Source organism: Indicator indicator, chromosome 18 (genome assembly GCF_027791375.1).
Source record: "Indicator indicator isolate 239-I01 chromosome 18, UM_Iind_1.1, whole genome shotgun sequence".
In the NCBI taxonomy this organism is placed as follows: Eukaryota; Metazoa; Chordata; class Aves; order Piciformes; family Indicatoridae; genus Indicator; species Indicator indicator.
In genome coordinates this window covers 18,846,597-18,866,362 of record NC_072027.1, presented here as the reverse complement: position 1 = coordinate 18,866,362, position 19,766 = coordinate 18,846,597, and the positions used below count along the sequence as shown (strand labels likewise).

Sequence of the window (19,766 nt, the reverse complement as noted above, 5' to 3'; positions counted from 1 at the left end):
ATTTTATTTAAATAAGAACTGAGATCCTGGAGCCCAACGCTGCAGCACATTGCAGACTATGGTATTTGGTCATCCATGGTGCACAGGCTGTGAGCACAAGGGTGTCGCTGACTCTGGTGTGCTTGTGGTTAATCTAATACCCACCCCCCTAGCCCCTCCATCAGCCTGGCCTGGGAGGAGAAGGCCTTCCTCTGTGTGACTGGAGTGTGGTGAGAAGGTGGAAGAGGAGGAAAGCGAGGAGGGCAAGAACTGGGTGGGTAGAAAGGAATTAAAGAAGGTGAGCTCAACCATGGGGAAATTTGCTGGGATGAGGCAAAGGAGGAAACGTGCCTGTTGTGATCAGGCTCAGAGAGGGAGGATACACTGACCCTGCTAAAGCACTCCTGTGCACCCCAAATGTAGAATGGAGCTCTGACTCTTCTCTCCTTTGCAGAGCCACCAAGCTGCCTACACAACAGGAGCGCTGTCCTCCAGTGCCAGGCTCTTCCCGTGCGCCGACAGCTGCCGCAGCAGCCCTGAGCCTGTTTCGTTGTGCACTTGGACCTTCTGGGACAAAATCATTTCAAAGAGGGTGCTCATTTCTGAGAGGAAAGTGCTGGCCAGTCTCGTCCCAGCAGCGTTTGAGTCGGCCCCAGCACCTTTGCCAAAGGTCTCAAAGGTCCTCGGTTTCTCCTGCCTCACAGCTTCCTCATCCTGAGGTGAATGTGGAGAGTCAGGGCAGAAGACGTTGTCCTTGTAGCTGCTGGTGAGGGGCAAGGAGAGCCGAGCCACCCATGCTGGGTCAGCAGCTGTCAGCCTCTTGAGGGCCAGCTCTGGAGGGAGTGGGGAAAAAAAAAAAAGAGCTGTTGGTGAGACATGGAGTGGAGAAGACAACACGGAGTGGACAGGAAGAGTTGAGGAAGAAACCAAAAAGAAAAATAAATACTGAGAAAGAAGGAGACTTTCCACCCCCACCCCCAAAACAAAAAAATCAACTGTGAGATTGTAAACAGGGCTAGAGACAAGCTACCAGCAGCACCATGCAAACCAGCAGCTTGAGAAACCAGACTAGAAGTGGTTTCAAACTCCCAGGGTTTTATCTTTTGGGTTTTGTTTTTAATGTAAACACCACGAGGGTCACTTTGTTCTCTCATTTGGTGCAGCCTCAAGAGGCACTTCACTAAATTGTCAGCAAAGGCAGTGAAAGTGAGGGCTTTAGGACTGGTTGAAAGGCAGGCAACAATGGAAAGCTTTCAAGGTAGGGGGGAGGGAAGTATGGGGCAGAAAGAAGGTGGACTTCCACTCTAGGGAGGGAATTTGCTGCTGAGCAGGCACATTGAAACTGCAAAGAAAAGGGTTCTTGGGAAAACAATAACAGCAGCAGTAGAATGAAATCCTGGATTATAAAATGCACAGCTGGGTGGCTGAAGACCAGTGAGGAAAATTTGAGCTGTAAAGTAGTTGTTGATCAATTTGGAACAGATGAGGAGCCTGCTGTGGGTGTGGGCTGCAGGCTCATCACTGTGCCCCTAATGTGATTTTGACCCAAAATGAGCAAATGGAATCCTACAGTTTGGTGGTCAGGCTGTTCCCTCTTGGCATGAAGGCAGCCCTGGGATTGTTACAAGGTCTGGTGAGACATGATTAGGACGACTGCACACAGATCTGATTGTCCATCAGTAGGAAAGGGGATCTGAATCACAGAATGGTAGGGGTTGGAAGGGACTTCTGGAGATCACCAGGTTCAACCTCCCAGCCATGGCAGGATCACCTAAGGCAGGTTACAGAGGAACACATCCAGGTAGATTTTTGAATGTCTCCAGAGATGGAGACTCCACCACCTCTCTGGGCAGCCTGTCTCAGAGCTCCACCACCCTTAATTCAAGAAATTGTTCCTCTTGTCCAGATGGAACTTCTTATGTTCCAGCTTGTGTCCCTTGTCCTGTCACTGGGCACCACCCACCCTTGAAGTATTAATTAGCATTGATGAGATCCCCCTCAGGCTGTTCTTTTCCAGCCTAGAAAGACCTCATTCTCTCAGTCTTTCCTCATCACAGAGGTGTTCCAGTCCCTTTATCATCTTTGTAGCCCTTTGTAAGGACAGAAGAAGGAGAAAAACTGTTAAGATAAAAGCAGGAGCAAGTCCAGGCTTACGTGAGGGGACCCTGAGGGTTACTGAGCATAAGGAAGCAAATCCTCACTGGGGACCTGACCACAATCTGCAATTATTTGTATGAGATAAGCTCTGACAAAGGAAATGTTGCTGCTTAAAATAGTGCTGGCAAAAGAAGAGGTGATTACAACTGTCCAGGAATAAACAGCTACTGGAAATGAAAGGAAGGACCCCACAGCAGGCTGAGCCTGGAATAGCTTCCTCCTCAGACAGCAGGGAAGGAAACAGGGCTCTTGTTTGTCAAGGTAGAGCTTCCCAAACAAGAGCTTGCAGACAAAAACGTGCAGTTGGTAAACAAGGCTGCGTGATGTGGTGCACAGCCACTGCCTCCAGCCCCACACCCCTTCAGCCCCACAGCCCCTGGGGGGGTCGAGGTGACCACTGGGTTTGGGAGACACTGACTGAGAGCAGCAAAGCCACACCTGGTGTCTGCTGACAGAATACAAGTCCCAGTCAGAGGGCAGGAGCTGCTGTCATCATCATGATTATGTGGCTCTATCCTACTTTGGGGGGTTGGAGCACCCCTGCTATGAGGACAGGCTGAGGGAGCTGGGGGTGCTCAGCATGGAGAAGAGAAGGCTCCAGGGAGACCTAATAGCAGCCTGCCAGTACCTGAAGGGGATTACAAGAAGGCTGCAGAGGAGGTGTTTGCAAAGGCCTGCAGGGACAGGACGAGGGACAATGGCTTGAAGTTGGAGCAGATTTAGAGTGGATGTGAGGAACAAGTTCTGCACCATGAGGGTGTTGGAACACTGCAGCAGGTTGCTCAGAGAGATAGTTGAGGCTCCATCCCTGGAGATACTCAGTGTGAGGCTTGACAAGGCTCTGAGCAACCTGTTCTAGAGGAGGATATCCCTGCTGACTGCAGGGGGGGTGGACTGGATAAGCTTTGGAAGTCCCTTCCAACCCAAACCATCCTGCAATTCTGTGAAAATGAGCTCTGAAAGGAGGGAGGGTCCCCATCTAATGCATGTGTCCTGCTACTTCCAGAAGACAATCATAGAATCATGGAAGTGATTTGGTTGGAAGAGACCTTTAAGATCAAGTTTAACCTAAGACCACTGTGGCCATTAAACCATGTCCTGAAATCAATACCCTGCCAAACCCTGAGGCATGTGCCCCTCAATCACTAAATCAAGTCCCCTTCCTCAGCCAACTACATAACTGCTCCTTGCTCTGTCCTGGGAAAACAGCTCTGTGTTGGAGTGGGATGGGGCTGAGGGCTGGGATTCAAACCTGGTGAGGAGAAGAGGGCAGATACATCACTGAGGTCACAGAATCAGAGAATTGGTTTGGTTGGAAAAGATCTCTAAGATGATTGAGTCCAACCATCAACCCAACACCATTAAAGCAATGTCCCTGAGTGCATGCAGGAAGCACCAGAAGCAGGAGCACCCTGTTCAGGCAGCTGCTGCATGCAACAGATCTCCCTGCCTGTAACATCTACACCCTTAGCCCAGCTTCTGCCACTGTAACCCTGACTGCACTGCTGCCAAAAGCAAGCCTGGACCACACAAGTGCATGACTGCAAGAGCAAAGCAAGCAGGAGAAGACCACCCATCTCACACCCCTCAGCAGCTGCATGCAGATGTACTGCCCCAAGCCAACTCCACAGCCAGGGATGACAATTTTCTTTCAGCTGAAGTCTCCAAAACCTTTTGCGCCGCTTAACTTCCAGAATTTCTTCCTACAGTCACAGTCTTTCAGTCTCAGTGCCTGCTCCTTCAGGGATCTCCCAAGGGTGTCCCATCCTTTTTGCTGTACAACATCCACCCTTCTCCTCAGCCTGCAAGAAGCCATTGCCTGAAGGTTTGGATTCTTTGGCTCTTGAGGAAGACACCACAGGAGCCTGCTTACTGAAGGGAGAGCCAAGACTCAGGGGGGTGCTGGTCCTGGTCCTTCAATTTGATCATTTAATTTGACTGATAACTCTTCACTGCCTCACTGTGATGGTGTCTGGGGAGGGGTGGCTGGGTTTGGAATCAATAAAGTTGTTTTATCTGCTGCTGCAGGCCCTGTTTTGCTGTTGGGGGTGGTTGTTACCAGACAGCACTGAGCTGAGCCCGCAGCTGGGTGCTTCCAGCATGAGCCCCCAGCTCTGGCAGGGACAGATGACTGGGGCAGTGCCTCCCCCACTGTGAACAGCATGAAGCCTGGGCCAGCTGTGGGGATATTCCTGAGCACAAGCCATGCTTCCTTCCTCCCTTGCTCAGGATGCAAGTCCACGTCTCTGTTTGTGTTTGGGAGGAGGAAGGAGGCCCAGCAGCGCCGTCTGCACTCTGCTGCTCTTCTGGGAGGGTCTGGGCTCATGGTGAAGGTTGTTTTGCTCCAGTGAAGCAGGGCAGCCTCTTTAGTCACAGAATCCCAGCATGGTGGGGTTGGAAGGGACCTCTGGAGCTCATCCAGTCCAAGCCCCCTGCTAAAGCAGGGACACCACAGCAACTTGCCCAGGAGCACAATGGCCAGGGGAATTTGGAAGCTCTCCAGAAAAAGAGACTCCACAACCTCTCTGGCCAGCCTGCTCCAGGCCTCCAGCACCTCACAACAAACAACTTTCTCCTCCTCTTCAGATGCAACCTCCTGGCTGCCAGTTTGTGCCCCTTGCCCCTTTTGCTGTCCCTGGGCACCACAGACAAGAGTCTGGCCCCAGCCTCTTGTCCCCCACAGCTCCTTTATGTCTTGCTGAGCATTGCTCAGCTCCCCTCTGGGGCTGCTCTTCTGCAGGCTCTCAGCCTTTGCTCCTCACAGAGCTGCTCCAGGCCCCTCGGCATCTTTGTAGCCTCCACTGGACTGTCTCCAGCAGTTCCCTGTCTGTAGCTCTGCTGCACAGGCAGGAAACCACACTGGGACAGCCTCAGCATCCAGTGAACCAGGGGTCACTCTGAAATTCCAGTCACATGGCAAAAGGGGTTAGGAAAAAGGAAAAGGTTTAGGAAAGAGCTTAGGAAACCAAATCCAAGCAGCACAGATGACACTTCATGGTTATTCTTCTCCACAGCAGAGACTGGTGGGGGGGTTTTGTGCAACCTGCCTGGGCAGGACTGGATGTAGACAGATCTGCTGGGCAGGTCTATGTGTGTCAGTACACCACTGGGATGGAGCTGGACAACCTGTTCACTCCCTGCTCTTGGCTCAGGACCTGTAAATCTGAGGAAGCTTGGACCTCTTTTCTCCCAGCCCCTGCTTTACCTGCAGCTCTCCTTTCTCCCAGCCTCTGCTTCATTTCTGACTCCTTTCTCCCAGCCTTTCCTTCACTTGTGGCTCTCCTTTCCCCCAGTCTCTGCTTCCTCTGCAGTTCTCCTTTCTCCCAGCCCTTCAACTACAGCTCTCCTTTCTCCCAGCCTTTCCTTCACCTGCAGCTCTCCTTTCTCCCAGCCCCTGCTTCATCTGCAGCTCTCCTTTCTCCCAGCCTTTCCTTCCTCTGCAGCTCTCCTTTCTCCCAGCCTTTCCTTTGCTCTTACAGGAATAACAGGTCAGGAAGGCAAAGCAGAGAGGCAGCCTTGGTTCTCCCTCTAAGGAAGGGCAGAGAAAACACCCAGCTCTGGAAATCAAACCACCACAGCAACAAACCTCAGGCAGTTCCTCTTGCTGTGGTAGAGCAGAGAGGCTCCATGGCAAAGTTTCTGTGACAGGACATGAGTCAGCCCAAGCCTTTCAAATTGAAATGCCAGGAGAAGAGATTTTGTAGAACAAATCAATAAAAGGATGCATGTAGAAAATGTCAGGCCCAGATGGCATTCACCCTGCAGCGCCCCAGGAACTCAGATATGAAATTACTTGGTTTATTAGCTACTGTTTGTTAACTACTGCTCCAAATGAACGTGGTGTCAGGAGGAGGCAAGGTGGAAATGGTGACAAGAGCCTCTGAGGCCTTCAAGGGTTCATGGAAATCACTGCATGTAAGACTCAGCAGACAGCCATTGAGACAAGGACTGAGCTGGCACCTGCAAGGTAGGGAACTGTGTGTAGAAAACTCTGTTGGTGCCTCTGGAAGGAGGTGGATGAAGAACAAAGCAGAGGACCTCCTTATAGCAACACTGTAGATGTATTCTAAACACTGCTCACAGTTCTGGTCCCTGTAGATGTGTCCTAAACACTGCTCACAGTTCTGGTCCCTGTAGATGTGTCCTAAACACTGCTCACAGTTCTGGTCACTGTAGATGTATCCTAAACACTGCTCACAGTTCTGGTCCCTGTAGATGTGTCCTAAACACTGCTCACAGTTCTGGTCACTGTAGATGTGTCCTAAACACTGCTCACAGTTCTGGTCCCTGTAGATGTGTCCTAAACACTGCTCACAGTTCTGGTCCCTGTAGATGTGTCCTAAACACTGCTCACAGTTCTGGTCACTGTAGATGTGTCCTAAACACTGCTCACAGTTCTGGTCACTGTAGATGTGTCCTAAACACTGCTCACAGTTCTGGTCCCTGTAGATGTGTCCTAAACACTGCTCACAGTTCTGGTCACTGTAGATGTGTCCTAAACACTGCTCACAGTTCTGGTCACCACATCTCCAAGATATGCTAGCATTAGTAATGATCACAGGAGATGAGATCAGACTAGTTCAGCCTGGTAGGAAATATATACCATCTTGAAGGGCTTGGCAAGGACAGCTCTTGACATTCCTCAATCTGCACGGACCATGAAAACAACCATGAGGCTGGCAGAAGTCAGCCTCCCAAATCAGCTAACCAACAGCAGATACATCCATGGGAGTAAAACCCTACCAAGGGTGATCAAACACATGGGGAAAACCACCATGAAGCTCAGCAGGTCCCTTAGCTCTATACTGTCTGGTACCAAAACACAGGAGATGGTCCACAGATGCTCTCCCATGCATCTGCCACTCTCTCAGAGCCACCCTAGGAGATTAACTGTCCCCCTGGCTTGCTGCAGGCCAACCAGTTTCATCTCCTGAATGGGCTCAGTGTGTTATTTGAGAAGATTCCACTGCTGGAGCCCTCCACCAGCCCCAGCATGCTCCCAAGAGCGAGGCCACCTCACCTGCCTGTGGCTCCAAGAGGGTCTCCAGCTCCTCTCCCACCAGCTGCTGCACGGAGAGCTCAAAGCCGCTCTCGGAGTCACGATCCTCCGCCTCGCTCTCGCCGTGTCCGCTGTCCTTGGTGCTCAGGCAGTCAGCATCCAGCCCCGCAGCCCTGCCAGGGGGCAAGGCACTCAGTCACTCCCACCCTCAGCACAGCCCTGCCCCAGCCATTCCTCTGAGTGTGGTGTTTGTTACCCCCCCAAAATGATCCAGAGGTGGGATGTGGGCATCCTCTCAGAATCCCAGCATGGTGAGGTCAGAAGGGACCTCTGGAGATCATAGAATCATAGAATCATAGAATCAAGAAGGCTGGAAGAGACCTCAAAGATCATCGAGTCCAACCTGTCACCCTACACCTCATGACTATCTAAACCATGGCACCAAGTGCCACGTCCAATCCCCTCTTGAACACCTCCAGGGATGGTGACTCCACCACCTCCCTGGGCAGCCCATTCCAATGGACAACCACTCTCTCTGTGAAGAACTTTCTCCTCACCTCCAGCCTAAACCTCCCCCTGCACAGCTTGAGACTGTGTCCTCTTGTTCTGGTGCTGGGTGCCTGGGAGAAGAGACCAACCCCCTCCTGGCTACAACCTCCCTTCAGGTAGTTGTAGACAGCAATGAGGTCTCCCCTGAGCCTCCTCTTCTCCAGGCTAAACACCCCCAGCTCCCTCAGCCTCTCCTCATAGGGCTTGTGCTCAAGGCCTCTCACCAGCCTCGTTGTCCTTCTCTGGACATCCACTCCAACCCCCCTGCTCAAGCAGGGCACCCACAGCACCTTGCCCAGGAGCACAATGGCCAGGGGGAGTTGGAAGCTCTTCAGAGGGGACACCACAACCTCTCTGGGCACCCTCCACAACCTCTCTCCAGCACCCTCACACCAAACAACTTTCTTCTCCTGTTCAGATGGAACCTTCTGGCTTCCAGTTTGTGCCCATTGTCCTTTGTTCTGTCCCTGGGCACCACTGACAAGAGTCTGGCCACAGCCTCTTGTCCCCCACCCTTTAGCTCGTGCTGAGCATTGCTCAAATCCCATCTGGGGAGCCTTCTGCAGGCTCAACAGCCCCAGGGCTCTCAGCTTTTGATCCTCACAGAGCTGCTCCAGACCCCTCAGCATCTCTGTAGCCTCTGTTGGACTCTCTCCAGCAGTTCCTTGTCTCAGAGCCCAGAACTGGACCCAGTATCCAGATGTGGCCTCCCTAGCACAGAGCAGAGGGGGAGGAGAACCTCCCTCAACCTGCTGGCCACACTCTTCTTCACACACCCCAGGACATTTGTCCTCTCAGTGCATTGTTCACAGCCCCAAAGGCATCATCACTTCAGTCCCCACCAATTAATGAACAAAAGCAGTGGGATCAGAAGGAGATCCTGCAGGAGTAGGAAGGAACATCACAAGCCCAGCCTTGTCCCTCCCTCTCCATCCTTAGCAGATAGAGCAGATGATGAGTGAGGTGGAGAAAGCTGTGCCTGGCCATGTCCTGGGCAGGTGGGGGGCAGACGGGACATGGCAAGGCAGTGAAGCCCTGGCATCCTTAGGAGTGTTCCCCCAGAGCTGTCAGGAGCATAATTTACTGGGAATGCTCTGTAGGGTGTCTCTGGGAATGTCTTAGGCACACCACTGAGATCTCAGACTTGGCAGAGTTAGATAATGATTGGACTTGATGATCTTAAAGGTCTCTTCCAACCCAAGGGATTCCATGATTCTGTGATTTCAGCCCTTACCATCTTTGCTGGTGACATCTCCCTTGCTAGCCTCCTAGCCTGGGGAGAGGTGCCTCAAACTCCTGTCAGCTTAGCATCTCTGGGAAAGCACCCAGGGCCAGGAGAAAACTCATCCTTGTGCTGCTGCCTCCAAAGCTGGCACCCTCTGTGCCCATGAGTGCACCTCTCCATCACACTTGAACACATTGGGGTTCCCCTACCCAGAGTGGAGAGATGGTTTGTGGCCATGGAGGAGCTCAGCAGAGTACGGAAGGAGCACCAGGAACGAGGCAAAGAGCAGCTCTAGGAAAGTGCTGGATACCAGTGTGAAGCCAGGACATGAGGAGCACAGGGAGGACCTTCCTCCTCAGCCTCAGGTTAGCAAAACCAGGGATGAGGTTTTGCCCTGAGTGTCGTCTTGCCCTTGGGGATACTCTTGGGAGCCAGTGGGGCTGAAGCAGAGGCCTCAAAGGGACCATGAGAAGGGAAGGGCCTTACCTGCTGCCATTCTTGGCCGTGTACTTGTTCCCCCTGTGGTTTGTCCTGGGTTGGAATTGGCCCTGGTGCAGCAGGGAGAGCAGCTGGGAGATTTGCTGTAAGGCAGGAAAAGGCTGTTGAGCCCCAGCAGTGGCCACTCAAGCTGCTTCCTGCCAGGATGTCCCCTGTGGACACCCCCTCCCCGGCCTTTTTATAGAGCTTCCTCCTCCTGCAGATGGTTCAGCATCCCCATGAAGGAGGAAAAACAAGCGGCTGGGCAGCCCACCTGGCCCCACACTGCTTCCCTTGCCTGCTGGTCCCTGCCCACACACTCCCCTGGGGTTGTCCCCTTCTCCCCAGGGCAGCCATCCTCCATCCCAGCTCCCAGGGTGGTCTGGTGGGTGTGGGGAGACCCTGTCTGTGGTGGGGTGCCCGTTCAGCCCACCCTGCCCCTACTGCTGGGGCACTTCTACCCAAGGCTAAGAGAATCAGCCAAAGATCATCAAGGCTGCATGTTGTCACCACCCCACATTATGCAAGACCTGGGCAAGGAAGGATTTGAGGGGGGGGGGAGGGGGTCTACACCTCCAGTAAGGTGCTGGGCAGCTCCTACCTGCACTGGTGGTGACTCCATGGCAAACTCCCCACTGGGGCTCTGCTCTGCCAGTGCCACCAGTGACAGCCGGACCAGGCTCCTGAGGATCTGCTGGTGGGGCTGGGGGTGCCCAGGTTCCCCAGCACCCACAGGCTGGCTGGGTGCCAGTAGGGGCCCTTCCATGGGCCCCTGTAGTGGCTTCACCAAGCACTTGGAGTGTGGTGGTGCATCCGGGGGGCTCACAGCTTCTTTGGCTGAATTTTTAGGTCTGTGGGGCTGGCAGGGCCGGCGCTGCAGGATGGGCAAGTTGAAGGTCTCCTGCTCCTCCTCTGAGTCTTTTTGGGTCCTCTGATTTCTCAGGGTCCTGTAAAGAGTGGGGGTGAGGTGAATGGGAGCTGGTGGGGAGCTTCCTGGTGCTGGGGTAGGCACACCAGGCAGATCCTCCTGGCAGGAGTGGGGAGGCTCATCCTCCCGGGGCCGGCCCCGGAGCAGTGGGACGAGGTGGATGTCTGCCTTCTGGATCTGCCTGTGTGGCTTCTTGAGCTGCTGCTGCCTGCGGGCATCCTCAGCCTCTCTGCAGTTGTAGGCCATGCCATCCTTCTTCTCCTTCTTCCTCAAAGACAGGGTGAAAGCCAAAAGGAGAAGACTACCGCCCAGGAGAGCCACCAGGCAGATAATGACCAGCAGAGAGGAGCTCAGCCAGCCGGGATCCTGGGCCGAGATCTTGGAGAAGGACCCATGGCGCCGGAATACCAAGCGGAGCCGGGCCAGGGTGTGCAGGGGCACGTCCCCAGCATCGCTCACCCGCACCACCAGCTCCTGCTCACTGCCTGCCAGGCTGCTGGCATTGCTGGCATTGAGGAAGACCTGCCCCAAGACAGGGTCCAGGATGAAGAGGCCAACGTCATCCCCCCCCACCACCTCATACCGGAGAGCCCCGTTGAGGCCAGAGTCCACGTCCCTGGCCGCGATAGTGAAGAGCAGAGGAGTGCCAGCACATGACATGAGCGTGGCGTTGGTCACTGCTGCAGTCCCTTGGGTGCTGCCGTTCCCAGGGGCCACCCAGAAGCACCCAGTCTCTGCGTGGACCAGGACAGAGAGCGTGGCCACCCCTCCCACCAGCGCCGGCGCGGTGACGACGGGCGCGTTGTCGTTCCGGTCCAGCACGGCCAGCCTGAGGGACACGTTGGATGCCAGCTTGGGGTGACCACCATCCTCCGCAGTCACCAGGAACTCCAGGTTCCTCACCTGCTCGTAATCAAAAGCTTGGAGGGCAAAAACGTCCCCAGTGGTGGGGTCGATCGAGACCAGACCCAGAGCAGAGGAGTCCGGGATGCTGTAGGTGATTTCGCCATTGAAGCCCAGGTCGGGGTCGGTGGCCCGGACGGTGAGCAGGAAGGCAGGAGCCTCGCTGTTCTCAGCCACAGCAGCCTCGTAGGAGGCCTTCTCGAAGGAGGGGGCATTGTCATTGACGTCGCTGACGCCGATGGTGAGGTGCTTCAGCACGGCCAAGGGGAGCTCCCCCTGGTCCTGCGCCACCAGCGTCAGGTTGTACTCCGCGCGCAGCTCCCTGTCCAGCGCGGCGCTGGTCATCAGCACGTAGCTGCGGCTGGTGGTCCGCTTCAGCCTGAAGTGCTCGGCCCCCTGGCCGAGGGAGCAGTGCACCTGCCCGTTGCTGCCCGAGTCGGGGTCGCTGGCTGTCACCAGAGCCACGAAGCTGTCTTTGGGGAGGGCTTCGGAGAGCACCGGTGCCCGGGCGGCCCAGGTGACGTGGACATCGGGAGGGTTGTCGTTGACGTCTAGCACTTGGACCAGGATCTTGCAGTGAGCCGGGATGGGGTTGGCGCCCAGGTCCCGGGCTTGCACGTCCAGCTCGTAGGCCTGGGTCTCCTCGTAGTCCAGAGGGTGCCTCAGGACGACGCTGCCCGTGCGGGCGTCGATGCCAAAGGTGCCCAGCACCTCCGGGGGTGCGTGCCGGCTCAGGCTGTACTCGATCTCCCCGTTGGGGCCCTGGTCGGGGTCGGTGGCCGTGACCGTCACGAGGAGGGTCCCGGGCAGAGCATCCTCCCGCACCTCGACCGTCAGAGAGCTCTCCGCGAAGACGGGGCTGTTGTCGTTGGAGTCGAGGACAACGACTTTAATTAAAGCGGTACCTGACCGGGGGGGCTCCCCGTGATCCGTGGCCGTCAGCACCAGGTCGAAGGAGGAGTGCAGCTCCCGGTCCACTTCCTTCACCACCACGAGCTCGGCGTGCCGCGTCCCGTCGGAGCCGGGGACGAGCTCCAGAGCGAAGTGCTGGCTGCGGGAGAGGGCGTAGGAGCAGCGGGCGTTGGGGCCGGCGTCAGCGTCTAGGGCTCTGTCCAGCGGGATGCGCGTCCGCAGGGATGCGCTCTCCGAGATCTCCAGCTCCAGCTCGGGGGTGGGGAACCGCGGCGCGTTGTCGTTGATGTCCAGCACCTGAACTTCCACGTGAATCAGGGCCAGGTTTCGGGCGGCCAGCACATCGAAGGAGACCCAGCAGGCATCGCTGTGCCGGCACAGCTGCTCCCTGTCTACCCTGCCGGCCGTGCTGAGCGCCCCGTCCCCGCTCCCCACTCGCAGCGGGAACCGGCCGGGGGTCTCCATCAGCTGGAAGGTGTCCGCCGCGTCGCCGCTCTCGCCCCCCTCGAAGTGCTCGGCCAGGGTCCCGATCAGCGTTCCCGGCGGCACTTCCTCGAACACCCGGTACTGCACCGTGAAGGTGGCCACCTCCTGGGCATCGGCAGTGAGGAAGAGGTACCACCAGAAGGCTGGCAGCTGGAGAGCGGAGCGGCCCAGCAGCAGCATGCTGCAGGTGAAGCCCAGCGCCGCGGGCCTGCCCTGCTGCCGCCCCATGCCCACGCGGTCCTTACGGCGAGCACCAGTCCGCAGCATCCTCTGCCATCTCCGTGTCCCAAAGGCCACCGGCTGGAAAGGAGCAGAAACGCTGAGCGAGCTCAGGGGGTGCTCCCCAGCCTGCCATCACTGGGGGACAGCCAGGAGAAGCAGCCTCTCCCCAGGCTGACAAGCTCAGCCCAGCACAGAGGGGACCACAACTGCCACCACCACCACCTCCACCAGTGTGTGAACAGCGTCCGGGCGGTGCGGGGCCGGGAGGAGGACCAGCCGAGCTTCCTATGGAAACCACACCTACAGGAAAAGGGAGGACCGGGCTGGTACAATGTCTGGGCGCGGTGGGGGCTCTTGGGGTGGCTTCTCAGCCGGTAGAGGGGTGTGGGGATGCCCGTGGCACCCAACCCAGGGGCCATTACCGCTGCCTGTTGTCACCTCAACAGCACAAGTCCTGCAGACAGCCCCTGAGCCACCTGCAAAGCCTCAGGTGTGCTTCAGGGAGACCTTCACAGAATCGTTTTGTTTGGAAGAGACCTTTCAGATGGAGCCCAGCCATTAAACCAGGTCACCACTAAATCACATCCCTCAGCACCACAGATGTCATCTGCAAGGGCCAGCAATGATGGACTTCTCTTGTCCTACCCCAAAGACTTCTTCTCCACACTGTTGGATTCCTGACTGATTTGGATTTATTTTCACTGTGCCCAAGTCCTGCTTTAATCCCTGCTGCTTGCTCTGCCTTTTCCTGTCAGGCTTGAGGGCGATGCACCCAGGTCACCTTTTCCAACATGTGGCTGTTGGTTACATCACTGCTTCGCTTGCAGCTGGGCACACCAAAATGAGCTGATGAGTCCCTGGGAGAGCTGCCACATCAGACAGGGGCAGAAGGGCACACAGGAAGAAAGGAGGCTCTGGCTGACACAAGCTGTGTCCTGTCAGGCCGCTCCCCACCCCTGTGTCCATCTGTCCTGGCTAGCTGTCCTCCTCTTGGCACATGCTCTATCCTCCAGCTTGGCTCTGCTGTCATTTTCCCAGTGTCACTCCTCACCCAGCACTGGTTGTGCACCACCAAACCCCTTCTTTGCCTAGCTTCACCCCAAACCCCCACCTTTGGGCAGCCTGCATGGCTGGGGGCCACATGGGCATACCCAGGTAGCACAGCCTGAGGCTGTGCTGTGTGTTCCTCCTGAGCAGGCAGCTGGGTGCTAGCAGAGCCCAGTTACCCCAGGCTGGGCTGTACTGTGGCTCTCCAAGTGAAGGTACTCAGGACAGGGAAGCACACTGCAGGGGTTCTTTGGTTATGGAGAGCAGAGCCCTCTCCTGTTGTGGTTTGAGTCCCACCAGCCACAGCATGGGGCTGAGGTTGTTCAGCCTGGAGAAGAGAAGACTCTGGGGAGACCTTCAGTACTTTCAGCTGGGGAGGGACTTACCCTCTCACTTCATGTCTTTGTGGAGAGGGGTGATGGCTTCAGACTGGAAGATCATCAGTTTAGATCAGACCTTAGGAAGAAATTCTTCCCCCTGGGGGTGATGAAATGCTGGAACAGGTTGCCCAGAGAAGCTGTGGAGGTGCCAAGCCTGGAAATGATCAAAGGTAGGTTGGATGGGGCCTTGAGCAAGGTGGTCTAGCAGGAGATGCCCCTGCCCAAGGCAGGGGGTTGGAACTAGCTGATCTTTAAGGCCCCTTCTGACCCAAACCATTCTATAATTTTATGATCATCCCTATCTTGGTCCTCACATCTACCAGGCAGCTTCCAGCAGCCCTGCAGCTGCCACTCCTGTTCTGTGCCCACTTTGCCAGGCACCCTCATACCTCCATCCTATTCCCTTCCCTCTCTGCTCCCCTCACAGCTCTGACTTTCCCAGCTGATGGGCTCCATCACCTGCCTCCCCTCCCAGTTCCTGGCTCTCATCACTTTTCTCTCTTAGGGCCAGTTTCAATGCCACAATGACCAGCAGAAGCAAAACTACCCCAGTGCCAACCAGCTACTTGTCCTCAGCTGGGTCAGTGCCACCTCTCAGCACACCAGGAGGAAGGAGCAGTGCATCTCAGCCATGGTGGGGGGTGGCAGGAGACCCAGACCTCCCTCCAGGTGACCTTGCAAAGTCACTTCCCTGCTTTGTGCTCTCACTTCCCCCTCAGCTGAGCGAGGCCATGCCAGGGCTGTCCCAGGCGGATGCTCTCTGGCTGCCCATGGATGGGGAAGTGGATGGCCCCCAGCCCATGCCCTGCATCTGGGTGGGGAGGGTGGGAAGGCTGCTTCCTTCTGGAGGGAGAAGTCTCGTCCTCCCCCCTCCCATCTTTTACGCCTTTCCTTGTCAGGGATGGAGAGGAACAGAACCACCTCACTGAAATATCACCGAGCAGGAGATAAATATTGTCCTGAGACCAGGGTGGGTGGACCCCCAAGAGCCCTGTGGGACAGAACCTCCTCCTCATCACCTCCCAGCCCATCTGCAGAACCTCACCAAGAGTCCCACACTTAACTCACCACACATGTGCCAGGAGATATATTCCCTCTGGCACCAGCACCCACATGTGCTGGACCCCTCTAGGGTGGAAGGATGGAGGGAGGATGTCCCTTTAGACTGCTGGTGCCCCAAACCACTCCATTTTCTCCCCAAAGGCAGGAGGCAGGGGGGATTTTGAGCAGCAGTTCTCTCAGCCCTCATAGGAAAAAGCTCATGTGACAGTCCCAGCCCTGGGAGAAGTCAGTCACCAAGATGAGGGCTGTGACCCCTTCCTGGGCACAGTCCCCACACCCAGCTGGGCACTGGTAACAGATCTGCCCAGGACAGAAGGATCTGGAGGTGCTGATGCATTAACTGTGATGCTTTCAGGAATAAATCCCTAGAGACTGGACTTGTGACCTTGAGCCACCAGTTTGGGGAGAGGACAGCTGCAGGATGGTGCATAAGCACCACTGAGCTGCAAACCACTCTGGTCCCATCTCAGTGGAGGGTGGGCAAAGAAAAGAGGAATGAAAAATGGGGCTGGGCTGAGACTTGCCTGAAGCACAGACAGTAAAACAAGGTCTGGTGATGAAAACAAAACCTATCTCCTCCCCTTTCCTGTGCACACAGTGGCAGGTTTCCAGCCTGCAGGTGCTTCAAAGCCTCCACAGAACATAAAATGTCCACCTTAGGAGGCTGGCTGCAGATACAACCTTTCATTTAAGCTCAGAAAGAGCATCAGCTCCCTTCAGTTATTGCAGCAGCATTCTCCAGCTTCTCTGTGATGCTCTCAGTGCCCAAAGGAGATGTGAATGCTGTTTACTGGTGGGAAAAATCTGGCTGCTCTGAAGCTCAGCTGCTCTCCAGGCTCCAAGCACAGGCACAGGGACACCACAACCTCCCAGAGATGCAGAGCTGTGCTGCAGGCACTGCACACTCCTCCATCCATCACACAGCAGAGAGCAGCCCAACCACCTTATTTCAAGCTCCACTGCACAGCTGGAGGGCTTCAAATTTTCATTGTCATTTTGGGGCTGGCTTGGTGCTGGCCACCACGAGCTGTGCTGCACATCACCAGGCAACACCAAAAAAAACGGGGGGGGGGGGGGAGGAAGGGAGGGAAGGGAAATGTGTTGGGTTTTTTTTGTTTTCAAATCTAATTAGGAAGAACAACCTCAAAAGGAGAAATACCCAACTGAAGGTGTACCAAGATTTGGCTCAGGGCTTACCATATCCTATGGACCATTGAGGGATGCAAGACTTGGTCTCATCTCTGCCCTACAGCTACTCCATGGGGTGAAAAATGGTTTCTGAGGGTCAGGACACAGAAGTCATAGACAACAGGTCACACCTTGAGATGGAACCCTCTTCTTTCAGGCTCAGCTCCGTGCCTCAGAGCATCATCCTCAACAGGAGGATGGCTGCAAATCCTGATGGAGCAAGTGAAAGCCTGGATGCTTCTCACCAGCTGGTGCCTTACACCAGGGATCATCCTTTTCCCCCCTCAGCTTTCCCAACTTTCAGCCTTTCTGGAGGCTTTGCTCCTCCAGAAGTTTCATGCCCTGCTCAGCAGAATAAAAATATTTTCTTAATCCACCTCAGTGCATTAGATGATTTAGGAGCCAGGTGCAGATGTGCAAGGTGGACCAGGACCTGCCCCATCCTCAGCTGCCTGCAGGGATCCAGAAGGCTCTTGGGGAACCTTTCTCAGGAGGAAGGAAATTATTCACCTTTCACATGAGACAGCAAGATGTGCATGGATGTTCTCTCAGGGGGCTCTGCCTCTCCCTGTGCTGATCTCAACAGTAAAACCAGAAGGTGACACTGGCTGAAAGTGACCTCCACCACCACCTGGTCCAACCTGCCACCCCAGTCAAGTTCTTTTTGGGCTTGGCTGCTCTGTACCTGATCCTTCAAAGCAAAGACAGAATCACAGAATCCCAGAATAGTTTGGGTGGGAAAGGACCTTTAAAGCTCATCTGTTCCAACCCCTCTGCAGTCAGCAGGGACATCTGCAACTAGAGCAGGTTGGTCAGAGGACCAAACACCCTCACCTGGAATGGTTCCAGGGATGGGGCATCTCCCACCTCTCTGGGCAACCTGGGACAGGACCTCACCACCCACAGTATCAAACGTTTCTCATTTCTCTCCACTCTGAATCTCCCTCTTAGTTCAAACCATCACCCCTTGTCCTGTCACAGCAGGCCCTGCTCAAAACTCTGTCCTCAGCTTTCTGACCAGCCCTTGAAGCACTGAAAGGCCACCAGAAGGTCTCCCTGGAGCCTTCTCTTCTCCAGGCTGCACAACCCCAACTCTCTCAGCCTGGCCTCACAGCAGAGGGCTTCCAGCCCTGCCAGCATTGCTGTGGCCTCCTCTGGCCCTGCTCCAACAGGTCCCTGTCTGTGCTGAGGACTCCAGAGCTGCCCCAGCACTGCAGGGGGGTCTGAGCAGAGCACAGCAGAGGGACAGAATCCCCTCCCTGCCCCTGCTGCCCACACTGCTGGGGATCAGCCCAGGACAGGCTGGGGCTGGGCTGGCAGCACTCAGTGCCAGCTCATCTCCAGCTTTGCACCCCCAGCACCCCCAGGTCCTTCTCCACAGGGCTGCTCTCCAACCCTGCAGCCCCCAGCCTGGGCCGACGCTGGGGATTGCCCTGACCCTGGTGCAGGACGTTGTACACAGACTTCGCTGCATCTCCTTGCAGCCTTCTCCAGCGATGCCTTCCGTGCTCCGGGGAGCCCCAAACCAGGCTCACCCCCCTAAAGCGCGGTTTACCCCCGCTGTACCGCTGGGGAGCTGCAGGAGCAGCAGGAAGAGCAGCAGGAGCAGGGTCCCCCCGCAGCCCTGCAGTTGGCTGCCGGCGCCACCAGAGCTCAGTACTGCTCCGCGCGGGGCTCCGCTCCGCGCCAGGCTCCCAGCCTCCCGCAGCGCCCTCCGCGCTGGGCACCCAGCGCCTGGCACCCACCGAGCTGCCAGCAACCAGCACACGCCCAGCAACAGGCTGGCTCTCTGACCGCCCTCACCCCAGGGCAGTGGTCCTAGTTGGGCTGAGCTGGCTCAACCCCTGCAGGGAGGCACTGGGAGATGATAGAATGGTTTTGGTTGGAAAAGATCAAAAGATCACCAACTCCAACCCTTATCTGACTCTGCCAAGGCTGGTGCTAAACCACATCCCTCAGCATCACAGCTGTGCACCTTTGAAACACCTCCAGGGATGGGGATTCAACCACTTCCATGGGCAGCCCCTGCCAGTCTTTGAGAACCCTTTTCAGTCAAGAGGTTTCTTCTGATACCCAACCTAAACCTCCCCTGGTGCAACTTGAGGGCACCTCCTCTCATCCTATCACTTGTCCCTTGGGAAAAGAGACCAACCCCCACCTGACTCCAGCCTCCTTTCAGGGAGGTAGAGAGCTGGAAGGTCTCCCCTCAGCCTCCTTTTCTGCAGGCTGAACACCCCCAATTTACTCAGCTGCTCCTCCCCAGCTCTGCTCTCCATGCCCTTCACCAGCATTGTTGTCCCTCTCTGGACATGCTCCAGCACCTCAATGTCTTTCTTAGAGTGGGAGATACTGCAGCTCCCTCCAGCCACATCCTCCTGCTGATGCTCCCCTCAGTTTTGCACCATTTTAGGCAGTGCTGCAGCATCCTGAGCAGACTTTCCTGCAGCTCCAGCTTAAAAAACCCCTATGGAAATGCTCCCAGGAGCACATAGGAGGTTTTGGGAGGTTGTATAGGTGCTTCCTCCTGCAGCAGATGAACACCTTAATTAGGAGACAGATAAAAGGACAGAGTCGCTAATGGGGATGTAATCAGGCTGGAGAGAACAGGTGATGCAGTAGCTTCTAAACTTCTCCTAAGGCAGCTTTGTGGTTTCCAGATGAGCAGGGAAGGCTCTGCCAGCTCCAGGAGCAAACCTGTGCAGGGGCTCTGATAAGGGGGAGCCATTGTTGCTCTGCATTCGTAAGCAGATTATTGTTGTGGAGGGGCAGAAAGTTCTAAGTGAATAAATGGGAGTGAGCCGGGAGTTTGAATAGAGAGTGGTGGTTGGTGCTGTGCCTGCAGAGCCTCTGCTGCTCAAGGACCTGAATGTGCCTCATCAAGGCTTCTGCTACAAAGAGCAGACAGCAGCAGAGCTGGCCAAACACAAAAGAGAAGAACCTGTTTTAAAAAATGATGTTTGACTGTGTAGGAGGAAACAATGAGAAGCAGAACTGGGATATAACCCTTGGTGTCCTTCTGGAGGAGAAAGCTGGCAAAGGGATTGGTGCTTGCTTGCATGCTGCTAGGAGCCTCATGGTGATTTATTGTTTTTTTCCAACACTGTCTCAGAAGGTTCTGCCTAATATCTGTTTGCAAATTAAACAAGTGGAAAAATCCTGGAGGACAGAACTTCAACACTCAAACCTTGACTAGATAAAAAGAAGAAATGTTTTGTGTTGAGAGTGGTGAGATACTGTCCCAGGTTGCCCAGA

The 19,766-nt window shown here is 55.5% G+C and overlaps 2 protein-coding genes across 2 annotated transcripts in view; one reads left to right on the top strand and one right to left on the bottom strand.

Moving 5' to 3' along the window:
* DELE1 (DAP3 binding cell death enhancer 1) overlaps positions 1-3,869 on the top strand; it is a 29,588-nt gene extending 25,719 nt beyond the window's left edge. The window contains exon 12 of the mRNA XM_054388969.1: positions 3,846-3,869. The gene's annotated coding sequence lies outside the window, so the exon portion shown is untranslated. The remainder of the gene's footprint in view (positions 1-3,845) is intronic.
* Positions 448-12,795, bottom strand: PCDH12 (protocadherin 12). Its single transcript, XM_054389022.1, has 4 exons — positions 9,988-12,795; positions 9,396-9,490; positions 7,157-7,308; positions 448-812 (listed from the first exon to the last, which is right to left on the bottom strand). Exons 1-4 carry the CDS (start codon positions 12,793-12,795, stop codon positions 448-450), a joined length of 3,420 nt encoding a protein of 1,139 aa, XP_054244997.1.
* Between the last annotated feature and the right edge of the window lie 6,971 nt (positions 12,796-19,766).